General features: G+C 44.7%; 1 protein-coding gene across 5 annotated transcripts in view; it reads right to left on the reverse strand.

The window, feature by feature from the left end:
- PRDM10 (PR/SET domain 10) overlaps positions 1-16994 on the reverse strand; it is a 92305-nt gene that overhangs the window by 17945 nt on the left and 57366 nt on the right. For all 5 annotated transcript variants that reach the window (XM_084803684.1, XM_084803683.1, XM_084803680.1 and 2 more), the window contains one exon: positions 14818-15042. In XM_084803684.1, coding sequence (XP_084659810.1) covers positions 14818-15042 — 225 coding nt within the window. The remainder of the gene's footprint in view (positions 1-14817; positions 15043-16994) is intronic.

Below are 16994 nucleotides of genomic sequence, written 5' to 3' on the forward strand. Positions count from 1 at the left end.
CCACAGGAGCTGGTTCTGACACTTGGGGCTCTGGACTAGTACCAATTAAAGCAAGCTCCTTCCATGAAAGTATGTGCTTATAATCTGTGAAATGCTCATTGCCTGCAAATCCTGTCATCACTGCAGAGTCTGACTCAACATACTTGACTTTGTGGACTATTCTGGGCACTGAAGCCATCACTCAACACATGTGCATCGTCTGTTCTGCAGCTTTTCTTGGGGTAGGGCTATGCATGGAGATTTAGGAGGGTTAAACATGCATACGGACCCGTGTTGAGCTCTGTTGCAATGGTTTATATGTGGGATTGCTGCTGAAAATACAAGTTCCACCACCCACCCATCCCACTCCTCTTCTTCCTGAAATTCATGCCAAGGCATCCTCATCATGTTGTGCATTCCCCTCCTCACCCAAATTCACTGGCAGTGAATAATGTGAAGTAAGGGCAGGCAAACACTTGATCCAATGACATCACAGCACAGGAACATAGGAAGCTGCTTTACACCAGGTCAGACTATTTGTCCATCCAGCCTAGTATTGTCTGCTCTGACTGGCAGCAACTTTCCAGGATCTCACATAGAATTCTTTGATCACCTGCTACCTGGTCCTTCTTAACTGGAGATGCCAGGGACTGAATGTGTGACCTTCTGCACACAAAGCATGTGCTCTAGCCCCAAACTATGGTTTTTCCCCTAGTATCTCTATAGCGACATTTTATGGGGAGAGGAGAAATCCCAGTTGACATGGGATTGCTTAACAGATTCTGTTGAAAAGAACTGCAAAGTTCATTTCCTTGCCAGCAAATGGAAACGATAACTACTAGCTAAGTTGCAAAGGTTTCATGAAATTCCAGCCAAGATCTAACAAAAGATCCCGTTGAGAATGTAATGTATCCCTCTCTCAGATTATTCAAAATCTGAGGCATTAAATCAGTGAGGAACTGGAGCTGAAGCTCGTAAGACACTAACTTCAGTATTCTGGGATTGCTTCTGTGCTCCTCTGTTCCTACAGTTAAGATGTACTGGAAGAAAACAAAATAAGTTTTCATTCTGTTAATCACAGATATCAAAATCCACCCGTTTCTTTTTAACATGACTCATGATCTATGGAAAGGAAAGGAAATGTAACAATGATGGTGCGGGATAAAGTATTAACAAAACCCAAAACATTAGTTATTCAGACTTGAAAAACATACATATGTCTAAAGCACTGCCGTAGAGAAAATTGTATTCAGCAGTAAGAAAATTCAGGACAACTGACTGCCATTAATACGTGAGATAAAAACTCATTCCAGTAAGTAACTACACCATAGTTACCACTGAGTTTGTACATAACTTTCTCCCTTCTCAGTGTCACTTTTTCCTCTATTCTGTCTTTCTATAGGATTACAAATGCATACTATACCAATCTGAATGCAAACTGTAACACCTGTTCTTTACCTCTGCATAATAACAGGCCTGGAATCACAATTACAAAAGCAACAGGTAACATTTTATAAAATGTACAAGTTCAGTCTACAGCCAATTAACTCAAGGGGCATTTTCCCATGTTCCATCAAATTCATTTGGATCAGACCAATACTCTAACCTTTTCCTTTCCTGTGTGTAGTTTTTAGGGCACATACACACAACATACCCCTTCATGGATCGCTGCCTTGTTGTGGCGAAGGGCCTTGCGTAACTCAGTGAAGCCATAAGCTATGCCGTGCAGGGCCACCCAAGACGGACAGGTCATGGCAGAGAGTTCTGACAAAATGTGGTCCACTGGAGAAGGAAATGGCAACCCACTCCAGTATTCTTGCCAAGAAAACCCCATGGAACGTATCACAAGGCTAAAAGAGATGACGCCGGAAGATGAGCCCCTCAGGTCGGAAGGTGTCCAATATGCTACTGGGGAAGAGCAGAGGGTATTTCCAAGTAGCGCCAGAAAGAGTGAAGCGGCTGGGCCAAACCCGAAAGGACACTCAGCTGTGGATGTGTCTGGTGGTGAAAAGAAAATCCGATGCTGTAAAGAAGAATATTGTTTAGGAACCTGGAATCTAAGGTCAACGAATCAAGGTAAACTGGAGGTGGTCAAACATGAGATGGCAAGATTGAACATGGACATCTTGGGAATCAGTGAACTAAAATGGACAGGCATGGGCTAATTTAATTCAAGTGACCATTATATCGACTACTGTGGGCAAGAATCCCTGAGAAGAAATGGAGTAGCACTCATACTCAACAAAAGGGTGGGAAAAGCAGTACTGGGGTACAATCTCAAAAACGATAGAATGATCTCAGTACGAATCCAAGGCAAACCATTCAACATCACAGTAATTCAAGTCTATGCCCCAACCACTGAGGCCGAAGAAGCTGAGGTTGATCGGTTCTATGAAGACCTACAACACCTTCTAGGACTAACACCAAAAAAAGATGTCCTTTTCATCATAGGGGATTGGAATGCTAAAGCAGGAAGTCAAGAAATAACCGGGATAACAGGCAAGCATTGCCTTGGTGTACAAAATGAAGCAGGACAAAGGCTAATAGAGTTTTGCCAAGAGAACACGCTGATCATAGCAAACACTCTTTTCCAACAGCACAAGAGGCGACTCTACACATGGACATCACCACATGGTCAATATGAAATCAGATTGATTATGTACTTTGCAGCCAAAGATGGAGAAGCTCTATACAGTCAGTAAAAACACGACCTGGAGCTGACTGTGGCTCAGATCATGAGCTTCTTATTGCAAAATTTCGGCTTAAATTGAAGAATGTAGGGAAAACCATGAAACCATTCAGGTATGACCTAAATCATATCCCTTATGAATATACAGTGGAGGTGAGGAATAGATTTCAGGGATTAGACCTGATAGACAGAGTGCCTGAGGAACTATGGACGGAGGTCCGTAACACTGTTCAGGAGGCAGCAACGAAATCCATCCCCAAGACAAAGAAATGCAAGAAAGCCAAGCGGCTATCTGATGAGGCTTTACAAGTAGCTGAGGAAAGAAGGGAAGCGAAAAGCAAGGGAGAAAGGGGAAGATGTATCCAACGGAATGCAGAGTTCCAGAGAATAGCGAGGAGAGACAAGAAGGCCTTCTTAAATGAACAATGCAAAGAAATCGAGGAAAACAACAGAATGGGAAAGACTAGAGATCTCTTCAAGAAAATCGGAGATCTCAAGGGAACGTTTTGTGCAAAGATGGGCATGATAAAGGACAAAAAAGGCAGGGTCCTAACAGAAGCAGTGTGGTGTAGTGGCAAGAGTGTTGGACTGGGACTTGGGCGATCCGGGTTCTAGTCCCCACTCGGCCATGGAAGCTCACTGGGTGACTTTGGGCCAGTCACAGACTCTCAGCCCAACCTACCTCACAGGGTTGTTGTTGTGAGGATAAAATGGAGAGGAGGAGGATAATGTAAGCCGCCTTGGGTTCCTTGCAAGAGGAAAAAAGGCGGGGTATAAATGCAATAAATAAATAAATAAATAAATAAAGCAGATGAGATTAAGAAGAGGTGGAAAGAATACACAGAAGATCTATACAGGAAAGATCTGAATGTCCCTGATAGCCATGATAGTGTGGTCACTGAACTTGAGCCAGACATCCTAGAGAGTGAAGTCAAGTGGGCCTTAGGAAGCATTACTAACAACAAAGCTAGTGGAGATGACAGTATTCCAGCTGAGCTATTTAAGATCCTAAAAGATGATGCTGTTAAAGTGCTGCATTCAATATGCCAACAAATTTGGAACACTCAACAGTGGCCACAAGACTGGAAAAGGTCAGTTTACATTCCAATTCCAAAGAAGGGCAATGCCAAAGAGTGTTCAAACTACCGTACAATTGCGCTCATTTCACATGCCAGCAAGGTGATGCTCCAAATCCTACAAGCTAGGCTTCAGCAGCATGTGAACCGAAAACTACCGGAAGTACAAGCTGGGTTTCGAAGAGGCAGAGGAACTAGAGATCAAATCGCCAACATTCGCTGGATCATCAGAAAGCAAGAGAATTCCAGAAAAACGTCTATTTCTGCTTCATTGACTACACTAAAGCCTTTGATTGTGTGGATCACAACAAACTCTGGCAAATTCTGAAAGAGATGGGAGTACCAGACCACCTTACCTGTCTCCTGAGAAACCTGTACGAGGGCCAAGAAGCAACAGTAAGAACTAGACATGGAACAACTGATTGGTTCAAAATTGGGAAAGGAGTACGACAAGGCTGCATATTGTCACCCTGCTTATTTAACTTATATGCAGAGTACATCATGAGAAACGCCGGGTTGGATGAATCACAGGTCGGAATTAAGTTTGCCAGGAGAATTATCAACAACCTCAGATACGCAGATGATACCACCCTAAAAGCAGAAAGCGAAGAGGATCTCAAGAGCCTCTTGTTGAGGGTGAAAGAGGAGAGTGCAAATGCTGGTTTGAAACTCAACATTAACAAAACGAAGATCATGGCATCTGGCCCCATCACTTCCTGGCATATAGAAGGGGAAGAAATGGAAGCAGTGACAGATTTTATTTTCTTGGGCTCCAAGATCACCGCAGATGGTGACTGTAGCCATGAAATTAAAAGACGCTTGCTCCTTGGGAGGAAAGCTATGGCAAATCTCGAGAGCATAGTAAAAAGCAGAGACATCACCTTGCTGACAAAGGTCCGTATAATCAAAGCTATGGTTTTCCCAGTAGTAATGTATGGCTGTAAGGGCTGGACTATAAGGAAGGCTGAGCGCCGAAGAATTGATGCTTTCGAACTGTGGTGCTAGAGAAGACTCTTATGCGTCCCCTGGACTGCAAGGAGGTCAAATCAGTCAGTCCTAAAGGAAATCAACCCTGGGTGCTCATTGGAAGGACAGATACTGAAGCTGAAGCTCAAATATTTTGGCCACCTAATGCAAAGGGAAAAGTCACTGGAAAAGACCCTGATGCTGGGAAAGATTGAAGGCAAAAGGAGAAGGGGACAGCAGAGGATGAGATGGCTAGATAGCATCACCGATGCAATGAATATGAACTTGAGCACACTCCGGGAGAGAGCGGAGGACAGGAAGGCCTGGCGTGCTATGGTCCATGGGGTCACGAAGAGTCGGACACAACCTAACGACTGAACAACAACAACAACACACAACATCTTTTTAAACTATGTACAAACAAGTTAATCTGGATTAACTAACCCCTGCTGGTTCTATACTCACAAACATTAAGTTTGGGCTAGCCACTGACTATCAACCTAACCTACTTCACAGGGTTGTTGTGAGGATAAAATGGAGAGGAGGGGGACTATGTAAGCTGCTCTGGGTTCCTTGCAAGAGGAATAAAGGTGGGATATAAATGTAATAAATAAATAAACAAATAGACAATATTCTAGATTAGGACTTTACCATTAAGGTATACTGGGGGCGTGGGGTGTGAAATCTCTTTGTTTTCTGCTAGTATGAAAGGGTCAGGATCTTAACTATGCATCCTTAAGTAAAGACAGATATAACATTAGGATAAAACTGTCATGGTAAATTCTTCCCAATTACTTTGGTTATTTAAAAAAAAAATAGTTACCAGATGTTGCTATGTGGCCGAAGAAAGAAATGCACTCTATCCACTGAAAAATAATTAAAAAAAACAATTTTAAATCACGCAGCAATACTGTGCGGGGCAAGCACATAGCTAGGCGAGTTTTTGTTTCCATTTATGATGTGCATATGCACATATTAATCTTTTACCTTACAAAAATATTTCAGAAGCATTTCAAAAACAATGGCAAAACTGCTCTGGGAATGAGAGACGGGAGGGGGTGAGAGGTGTATCGGTGATGTCACATGTGCTAACCAATAGGTACCCACCAGAGTTGTAACACAATTGCTATTTGTTTAGCATTAAAAGGGAAGGGATTCGCTTCCATGGATTCAACCTGACAGATGCCTCAAACTTGCACAACCGTTTCATTGACTCAGAGCTCATCCCAGGCCAGAAAAAAATGTACATGTGTTTAGAAGGCAGTGATCATGCTACCAAACCGCCTCTCCCAATCTTCAAATGTTACTTGTGCCTTGACACCTAGTATCTATTTTCTTTCCATATAAATGGTGCTAACACTTTCAACCAATGCGTCCTATGTCCTTCTACGTTAACCCGTTTCAGTAGAGTCATCTCTTAATCTCTGCATCAGCTGTAGTGGGAGAAGTTCACAGCTGGCTTTGCAGTCTTGCTTCCAAATGTCCTATGTGCTGCAGTAATTAAAGAGGAATGTTGATGTTGGTGGGTAGCTGGCATGGGAGCCATTTCTGTGATTTTGTACATGAGATCACCAATTGCAAGACACCAGCCCAGCAAAAGACTGAAAAGGCAGCAGGACCCTGTACACCCCTACAGAGTAGGAGAAAACATTACAGAAAATCTGCATTCTTGGGCTGCAATTTCTCTTCTATTATTAACCACTGTCTGTTTTCCACTCTACATCTCAGACATTAAATATTAATTCCAATCCATACTAAAAAAAATAAAATAAAATCCCAGGGCTAGACAGTGGGTCCAGCTGTATTTAACCATGCTAATCCTTAATATTCACCCTATACAGCAGGCAGTGAACAGCCTCCTTATGAAAGCACTTTCACTTTCCCAAGTTAGCACTGCAAGTAGCTCTGATAAAGGAAGGCTTTAGACCAGGGGTGGGGGAACCTCTTTCACCCCAAAGGCCAAATTCAATTTCAAAAAAGTTCTCGGGGGTCACATTCCAGTAGTTGGCAAGACCAAAGGCAAGGGGCGGGGGCAAAGGCAAAAGGGGTGGGGCCAAAAACAACAACAGCCTATTGTAGCTTACAGCTCTAACTGCCAGTAACTAAGCCTTAGAAGAAGCATTTCTCCTTTTAGAACAGGGAGGAAAAACTGCACAAAACCTGGAAAACCACCAAATGAATGGTGGTTGAGGGAAAGGGGTGTGGTCATCTGGGAAACCCTGGAGGGGCATATTTGGACCTCAGAAGGGCTGGATTTGGCCCCTGAGGTTCCTCACCCGTTTTAGACCAACAGAAACTCTGTTTGGAATTAGAAAGTGCCTGTTGGATACTTAGAGCTGTTGGACTTGCAGGAGCTCAGAAAGCACCTGCCTGGGTCTTTCCTTCAGGTGACACATTTATTTATTTATTTTATTTATTTATTGTTATTTCTTTATTTATTTCATTTATATCCTGCCTTTTTTCCCCTTGCAAGGAACCCAAGGAGGCTTACATTATCTTCCTCCTCTCCATGTTATCCTCACAACAACCCTGTGAGGTAGGTTGGGCTGAGAGTCTGTGACTGGCCCAAAGTCACCCAGTCAGCTTCCATGGCTGAGTGGGGACTAGAAGCTGGATTTCCCGGCTCCCAGTCCAACGCTCTAGCCACTACACCACACTGGCTCTCTGGCTCTCACCACACATCCATTCTCTTGAGGAAGACACAGAGCAGCACATTCTACTTAATAATAATAAACTTTCTGTTGAAATCACTTTAGGCTTTTAAATAGGAAACTGTGAACATATATACAGGTGCAATCCTATGGGATGCACAACTAATGTTGAAGCCCTCTGTCCATCCTAAGCCCTCCCGGGCTCTTGCTGACAGGGTGGGAGGAGCGACAGAAATGTCAGGGTAGAAACTGAGCCAATAGAGCTCCAGAGTAGTTCTGATTCTGAGGAGGAACAGCAATCCGTGGGAGAGGAGCTCACTCATCTCTCACAAGCACAGCAGCTGGCAGAGATTCCTCCTGCCAGCATTCCTGGGATAGATAGTGACCCTGGCAGTGAGAGAGCGCTGGAGGGGGGCTTGCTGGATGTTCGGCACAGAATCAGGGAGCGATGACAGATGGAGGGCATAGAAAGGAGGCGTAGCGCTCGTTTGGCGCGCAAACAACGGTCGCGTCTCAAGGACCCAAGGGAAAGAGGGAGGATCTCTCCCTAGCCCATAAGTTCAGGGCCTTCCCGTGGTTCTCCTTCAAACGGGGACCAACTGCCTTACCTGGAGCTTAGGCTACTCTGCTATCTTTCCCCAGTGCTGTTCCTTGCTTTGTCGCTAGTGATGAGTATCTGAAAGAGTCATAAAGTAATAAAGGAATAAAATCTCAGAAATAATTCCTCGTCGTCTGTGTCCTGAGTTGGCTATTGGTGGGGACTGCAAGAGGCAGCTAGGGCGCTTCTGACAAGCTTTTTTTTAGAATCTTTGTCTTCCAAAATAGCATTTTTCATTAAATGAGCCTCTGAGCCAGTTTAATTTGCTTGCTCTGCTGGGGGTGGATCTGAAGGTTTTTGGATCCAGCAGATCCATGGCTGCTCCCCTCCCCACCCACTGGCCCGTCCGCAGCATGCCAATTTCCTTCCTTTCCTGAGGTCCAACCTCAGCAGAGGGAGTAGCTGCAGAGCTTTCCGCAGTGGCTGGGAGGAGTTTTGGGAATTCCATAATTGGATCTCTTCCTCTGAAGTTGAAGCCCTTTCTCTGGCTTTGGAGGAAGAGACAGGCTATCAGTGGCTACTAGTCCTGACACTATACGCTACCTCCAGTATCAGAGGAAGTATGTCTATGTATACCAGCTGCTGGGGAACATGGGCGGAAGGGTGCTTTTGTGCTCATGTCCTCCTTGTGGGTTTCATGTGGGCAGCTGGTTGATCACGGTGTGAACAGGATGCTGGACCCTGGTCTGATCCATCATGGCTCTTCTTATGTTCTCTTATGCTCTCATGAGATCCACCACATCCCACTTCCTCCCAGATGCTGTCTAGGGGCCGTAGGATTGCTCTCTAAGGCTCCCTGGACCTTGACTACTTAGAAGAAACCAATATGGCTTTTTACCAAATAAGGTGGCATATAAATGTTAATAATAAATAATAAAATACATATTGTGCCCTAACGTAAATAGAGTAGAAACCTTGGAACTCAGAGGGTCAGAGGACCCTCCAGAGTCGCATTTGATGCAACACAAGGGACTCCAGTCTGAAGAGGAACTTGGAACCTTTCTGGGCATACAAGGGTCTCTTTGGATTCAAAGCCAAATATGCCTTTTTTTTCTACATGCAAATAGACCCAACCTTCCCCAGGTATTTGTTTGCATGGAAAAATGTTGAATCTGCCAATCACAAATATATCTTACAGATACCTGGAATCCCAGCAACATTTTTCCAGCCACGCTGAACACAAGAATTGCTGTTGGTCATAGCTGTGATTGCCTGGTTCACATGCTGAATCTTTTTCCATGCAAATGCATATCCAGGGCAGGCAACAAAGCTCAGGCACAATTTATTGTCTGAGCAAGTCCTGGTTGTCCTTAGGCGAGTCGCTACTTCTCTGCCTCGTACTTCCTGTCTGTCAGAAGCGCCCTTGCTGCCTCTTGCAGTCCCCACCAATAGCCAACTCAGGACACAGACGACGAGGAATTATTTCCGAGACTTTATTCCTTTATTACTTTATGACTCTTTCAGATACTCATCACTAGCGACAAAGCAAGGAACAGCACTGGGGAAAGATAGCAGAGTAGCCTAAGCTCCAGGTAAGGCAGTTGGTCCCTGTTTGAAGGAGAACCATGGGAAGACCCTGAACTTATGGGCTAGGGAGAGATCCTCCCTCTTTCCCTTGGGTCCTCGGGACGCAACTGTTGTTTGCGCGCCAAACGAGCGCTACGCCTCCTTTCTGCGCCCTCCATCTGTCGTCGCTCCCTGATTCTGCGCCGAGCATCCAGCAAGCCCCCCTCCAGCGCTCTCTCACTGCCAGGGTCACTATCTATCCCAGAAATGCTGGCAGGAGGAATCTCTGCCAGCTGCTGTGCTTGTGAGAGATGAGTGAGCTCCTCTCCCACGGATTGCTGTTCCTCCTCAGAATCAGAACTGCTCTGGGGCTCTAATGGCTCAGTTTCCACCCTGACACTGTCTGCAAAAAGGAATAATAAATAATCTACCACAAAGGGTTCTGAGGGGGTGAATAATATATAGGGTGTAAGCACTCAGCAAGTTAAAACTGCTATAAAAAACCATTTTGGAAAAGAACCTGGCAACTCGTATTTGCTTTAGAAGCCTAAGAGTGCAATCCTATGGCTGCTAGACACTGTCTAGAGATGTCTTTCTGCCATTAGGGTGGTATCGTCTGTGTATCTGAGGTTGTTGATAATTCTCCCGGCAATCTTAATTCCAACCTGTGATTCATCCAACCCGGCGTTTCTCATGATGTACTCCGCATATAAGTTAAATCAGCAGGGCGACAATATACAGCCTTGTCGTACTCCTTTCCCAATTTTGAACCAATCGGTTGTTCCATGTCCGGTTCTTATTGTTGCTTCTTGACCCTCGTACAGGTTTCTCAGGAGACAGGTAAGGTGGTCCACTGGAGAAGGAAATGGTAACCAACTCCAGTATTCTTGCCAAGAAAACCCCATGGAACGTATCACAAGGCTAAAAGCACAGATGGTAAAACATTAAATTGCACTAATGTAAAGGCTTTTCTAAATTTAGAGACTGTTAAATTGGTCAGATAATTTGCAGGCGCAAGTACCTTACTCCCAGAGAGATGATATTTTGTGACAGAACTTAAATAGTTCTGTAGTTCTGCATCCCATATTCGTTGTTTAATAGTTCGCTAAAATATCCAAGGGCTAGTAAGACAAAAAAATTCTCTTGTTTCTATTCCAGCCATCAATTTGGAACTTAAAGCACATATTATCTTCTACTATCATAATCATCATCAATAATACCTTATAACTGTTCAGTGTATGAAGTAATTTACAAGTCTTATTTCCTACATTCATCCTCACAACAACCCTGTTAAGTAGGGTAGGCTTAAGGACCACTTAGTGCATGTCATGGAAGAGCTGGAATGTGAACCGATCATGACCTGTCATGACCCTGGGGTCTGCCTCCACCTCTTTGGGGGAGGGGGCCATGGACTCAGAGTAATAACCAGAGGGTGGGAGGGAATTGCCCACAGAGTCAGTCATGATGATCCTCACTGCCCTACAGCAGGAGGCCATTCTGACATGACCTCTCTGGCCTGAGGAGGTCGCGTTGCCACACTCTGAGGGCTCCAGCCCTAAAGCTTGAATAGAACCACTGTCTCCCTATGCCATAGCAGTCTACAGGTGCTGAAATGGGCAAGGCCCTTTTAACCAGAGGAGCATCCCCTCCTGGGGGAACAGAGGTAACCTCCCAAACTTAGCTGCAACTGCCTTTATGGCTCAATCTGGGGTTACCTGTTGCTGAAGCAACATTTGAAACTTGCTCCAGTTTGAGCCACACACAACTGGTCCATGCTGAGCGCCTTGCCTGCAGGAAAAGAAACCAGAACCGCAGCCGCGACTTCCCAGCGCAGACTAGAACCCGCTGTCTATCAGAGGCATCACCTGGACCAGAAATGACCTCTTTTCCCAGACCTAAACCCAACACTCTTGCCACAGGCCTCCCACATGGGCCTCTCACACATCCACCACTGCCTGGCTGCTTAAAAGGGCTCTGTGATTCACTGGCAAGTTGATATGTGCTAGCAAAAGCAAAAGCCTGTGAATAGGAAGCAGAGCAAGCATTGCACAAAAAAACGTAATTGAACACAAAGCATTAAGGGGCCTCAATCCAGAGACTCCAGCAACAGGATCCAGTCATCCAACTCTTTGCACCACTCCGGCAGTTTACTGGGGAAGGAGCAATTCGCCTGCTGTTTACTCTGCTGCAGCGCTACCAGTGCAGATGGCGATAAAACAGCAACTACCAATCCTGCAGGGCCCACAGTGCTTCACCTCATCCCATAAAGTGACTGAACCTGGTCTGGCTCTCCAGCCTGAGCAACTTGCTACTTAGGCACCAACTCAGCTGCTTCTGGATCACCCATCCCTCTGGATGTGTCTGTCCACCTTGCCCCCTGCAGAACTAAGAGCCTCAGAAAAGCCCTGCTGGATCAGTTCAAAGGTCCATCTAGTCCAGCCTTCCCCAACCTGGTGCCCTCCATATGGGTTGGGCTACAACTCCCCTGACCATTGGCCACGGACCATTGAGCCAGATGTCTCTGGGAAGCTGACATATAGAGACTGTGAACATGGAGGGTCCATAGAGCCATCCTGGCTACTGATACCTCTCATCCTCCATGCATTTATCTAATCCCTGTTAAACCAGTGGCCATCTCCACAGCTTGTCGCAGCAAATTCCATACGTTATTTATGTGCTGTCAGAAGAAGTATTTTGGTCTGTCTGTCCTGAATCTGCTGCCCTCAATGTCTTTGGGTGAAACCGAGTATTATGGGAGAGGAAGAAAACCTTCTTTCTACAACACCATTCTCCACACAATTCATGATTTATACATCTCTATCATGTCCTCTGTTTGACAACTTTTTTTCTAAATGGAACAGCCTTTAGCAAAGTCCTGCAGAATGTTCTCACATAACATGGTGCATATGAAATATCACTCGGCCTTGAATATTCAGATACTTCTCACAACATATAATCCGTTAGAACCAATGCATGTCAAGTTCAAGTCAGATCTTTTTCATGAAATGTTTAAAATCAGCTCTTGTCTCACCTAATTCTGCAGTGTTTTAAAATAATCCAGTGAGAGAAAATGGGTGATGTTTTAAAAAATACTGTTTCATATGTGAGAAAATTCTTGAAGAACATTATATAATTAAAAACTATTTGATATGCGTTGCTGCCTCTGTATTTGGGAAGGTGAAAATCCTTCAGTCCATGGGAACTGCTGAAAGTTTTACTTAGCATGCCACCATGTCTGTGGAGCAACTTCTTTCATGGCACTGAATTCATCCTGATGTAGTTAACTTAAATCTTGCACAATCTCCTTTAAGGCAGCCACAGACTTTGTAAAAAAAAAAATCATCTCACACTACAAATGAATGCAGGCTCGACCTGTTTGCAGCTGTTTCCTTTTGTAATCCAAATTGTATGTACAGAAAAGGGGGACGTGGGGAAAAAAAAAAGATATTAAGCTACATAAACTGATCTCCCAACTGAATGGCTTGGAGGATTACTTGTCTGAATAATTTCCCTCTTACACTTGACAGAAGAGTAGCATGCAGCTGCCAGAAAGCACAGGTTCAAAGTGTTTGTTCTTGGTATGCAGAGTTCTCAACATTGCCTTTAATCTCACAGAGGAGGAGGGAGGGCTGCAGCCCTGAGAAAGAATTTTTATCATTAAAAATAATCTTTGCCGTAGGAGAAAAAATGGATATGAGCCGAGGTCACAGTGCCTCTTTGGCAATGTCTTCTAACGCCAAGAGATCTGCGACATACACACAGATGGTGCTGCAAGCGGGCCATTAGTCCACACCACCTCATCCGGCTGTTCAAAATACTCCCTCCTGCCAGCCGGGATGGACTGGGTTTCCTGGAAAGACTCATCAAGCATCATGAATCTAATCAAGTCCAAATGGTGCCCGGTGCCCAGTTCCCCCTGGTACTGCAAGACGCACCGAGCAATTTGTGTGAAGTTTGTCTTTTCACAGCAATGGGATGTGCTCAGCCTGAAATGCCAGGCAGGACGTTTAGAGATTGACACCAATTTCAGGTAAAAGGTCAGCAGTAACTACCAGGCAAATGAAGCTTCCACAAGCAGCAACAGCCTCTTTGTGCAGAGTCTGTCTTCTTTTTACAAGCAATGAGAGGCGCTCAGCCTGAAATGTCGGATGTAGGAAGTTGGGAAACTGGCACCAATTTCAGGTAAAAGGTCAGCAATAACTAACAGGCAAATCAAGCTTCTACTGGCAAAACACATGTGAGAAAGGATCAGGAGTTTTGTGCATATTTTACAGCAAACCATCCTTCCTCAGTTTGGCACTAAGGAAACTCTAATTAGATGTCCAGCATAAAGTATACAAATTAAGTGAACATGTATGTTTATTTGGCAAAGGTTATTTGTTTACAAGATCCAGATTTTTGTGTAATTGGGAAAATTTTGGCAAGGTGAAAGCAGTCAAAAGAATGAAAGGGATGAGGAGAAAAGGGATAGAGATTGGGGGAAGGAAGGAAGGAAGGAAGGAAGGAAGGAAGGAAGGAAGGAAGGAAGGAAGGCAGGCAGGCAGGCAGGAAGGCAGGCAGGCAGGCAGGCAGGCAGGCAGGCAGGCAGGCAGGCAGGCATGGGAGTTATGGGGGGCACTGAAGCCCCACCTACTGACTGCAAGGTCAACCCACTTCTGCCTTCTAGTCTCTGAGCTTGTGCCCCAAACTTCCTACTACTCTCCACTTCTACAAAGTAAAATCTGAGTCCTTAAGGTGCAGTCCTATGTATGCTTAGAAAGAAAGAAGTCCAACAACTCCCAGCACTCTCCAGCCAGCACTGCCAGCTGGGAAATGCTAGGAGTTGTAGGACTTCTTTCTGTCTTAACATGCATAGGATTCTGCCCTTACAGTCTTAGTTTTACACCAAATGCCAGACTCCACACTTAAGACTACAAAGAAGACTACCAACATTTTTACTTGTGCTGTTTTGGAGTGAGAAGCCTAACATGAAAGGAAGGAAGGAAGGAAGGAAGGAAGGAAGGAAGGAAGAAAGAAAGAAAGAAAGAAAGAAAGAAAGAAAGAAAGAAAGAAAGAAAGATTAAGGAGGCACAGTTTTGCAGACAATGGAAATAACATTATGGAAAACGTTTTGCCTGCAAAGGTTTTCAGGCTTTTGCAGTTTTGCATATTTCCTTAACACTGTTCCCTACCCCAGAGCCGAGTGGATCATTTCAGTGAGCCAAGTGGGTCATTTCAGTCGTAGCTGGCTGAATCAAAAATACTAAAAGCACAGGAACAGAGACAGTCAAAGCAGTGACAATCCTAACTGCTCATCAACGGACAAGCAGGAAATAAAGACAGCCCCAGACAGCTGCTGAGTTCTTCACTTACCCGGATACGCTTTGCTCGCCGCATGTCATCTGCTGTCATCATGCTCTGGGTAGCCACCACAGTCTGCTCATGTGGCTGGAGTTGCAAGGGATGGTTCTCAGGCTGCTGATCCAATAGTGATGGAGTCTCTGGTGGTACCGGCGTCTGTTCCTGTTGGTCCAGTCCATTCAGTGTGGTTTGCCCAGCCTCGTCAAACTGCCCCTTGCTGGAGAAATGCAGCAAGTCCTGAAATTGCAAATGAAATAGGCAGCAGTTGAATAGTTCTTGTTTAGTGCCTCTCCATTTTAGCACTATGGTGTTTAGATTCTTAATTGTCGTTTTAATACTGTACCCATAACTGAATGTTTAAAAATGTATACCACACTGGAATTCTTATTTTTTCGGATAAAGGTGCAATTTAGAAATGTTCTAAATAAACAGATAAAATAAAATTATGCCCCCAGTCCATTGGATTGGTATAAGAGATTGGCAGTGGATGGTTATATTTTTAAATATATATATAAATAAAAATGGTTAAACTCAGACTGTGTTGGATTTAGGGCATGTATGCCCTAAGTCATTTCATACCAGAAGAAGCAGTGGGATTTTTCAAGATTGTCCCTCTTTGACCTTCTTTTTCCTGAGTTTGTAATTCACATGCATGAAAAGCAACACAGGATTACACATGACCCTGCTAAGGTGCTTACTCTCAAGTAACTCACTGGGAGAACGCGGGGGGGGGTGTAGGTGGGCAGGATGGAAGAGAAAGCCTTTTCCTTAATGCTACTCTCTACCCCTTTCCCATCAGCTGAGGGGATCATTTTAGAGATAGGTGGCTGAATCAAAAACACATCACTAAGAAATGTTGCTTATCAGAAATAGATGGATCAGTAGGGCAGGGAGGAGAGATGGCAGCTGCCTCTCTACCCTCCACCTCCCCATGTTGGCTTCTAAGGAACAGCAGCCCTTAGCAGCTTATCTTTGCTGCAGTTGCTTTTGACCTAAACATCAGTTAAGGGGTGTGGTGCAGCTTGGAGGAAAGTGCCCATGCCCTTTTCCCCTTTTCTCCCAGACAGCAGGGCACGATTTTGCATGACAGACCCAAGAAGCGGGACAGTAAAGCACCAGTAGTGGATTGTGTGAAAAGCTGCTGATGCCCATATGCCCTTCAAAAGGCTTTGCTTAAATATTCTTACTGAATGTAAAAAAGCACTGTATGCAAAATGCAAGAAGTTCTTACAAATGCATTGTTGTCATTATAAACACACTTTCAAGCTTGCTTCCGCTGGCAAGTTAACCTTAAGAGCAGCCCAGTGGATATGACTGAGAGGCCCAAAACTTTAAAAGGGTGAGCTACTTCTGTTTTGAGGGAAGGGCCAAGCTTAGGCAGGGCTGAGAGAGGTTATCCAAAAGGAGGCCAGTTCAACTCTGGCTGGGTTGGGCCAGGGAGCTTTCCTGAGCAAAGCACTTGGACTGCAGAGTTCACGCTTTCAGAGGCATGAACTCTTTCCTGGGCTTGTCCCTTTAAGTCTGGCTCTGGGATTTCTCATCCTAAGGCACCAGGAATGCCCCTTTAGGGCTTGCTTGGAGGACTGCATGGTGCATGTGCAATGCCTTAGAAATAGGCAAAACAGCAGTGCTGAACGGTGCTGAAAACTGGTGGTGGCAGGAGCATTTTTCAACCTGAACTGACTCAACTATTTCAGTTCAGCTCAAGGTGAATCTTCCTTGAGGCATAGAATCAAACTCATGCACTCCAATCCAATGATATTTTGATATGGCATTGGAACTGCAATATACACATGGATGTGTACTCCTTTGTGTGCCTGGATCTATACCTTCACTGAAATGACCAGGAGAGCTCTTCATGCAAGAGCCATACCGGTACACAGTAAGCTCTGGATTGAGACTACCGGGCATAAAGTACTCAAGGACAGAGAATATGATTGCATTGTTCACCCCAGCTTCTGAGGGGAAAACATGATCTAGCTGTAAGCTAGGTAGACAGAAAACTGAGACAATTACTCTAACCTGCCTCCAGCATGATTACTTCTGAAATAATAAGAATTAATCAAATTAATTTTTAAAATACATTAATTAAATAATAAGAATGAATTGTGCTCTGTGGATCAAGACTCGGCAGGACTTGAGCCAGGATCCCTGCAGGTCAGGCATCCAGTTCCTAATTCCTGCACTGC

Source organism: Heloderma suspectum, chromosome 6 (assembly GCF_057233095.1).
Source record: "Heloderma suspectum isolate Gila_16-S chromosome 6, 16-S_ref, whole genome shotgun sequence".
Taxonomy (NCBI): domain Eukaryota; kingdom Metazoa; phylum Chordata; class Lepidosauria; order Squamata; family Helodermatidae; genus Heloderma; species Heloderma suspectum.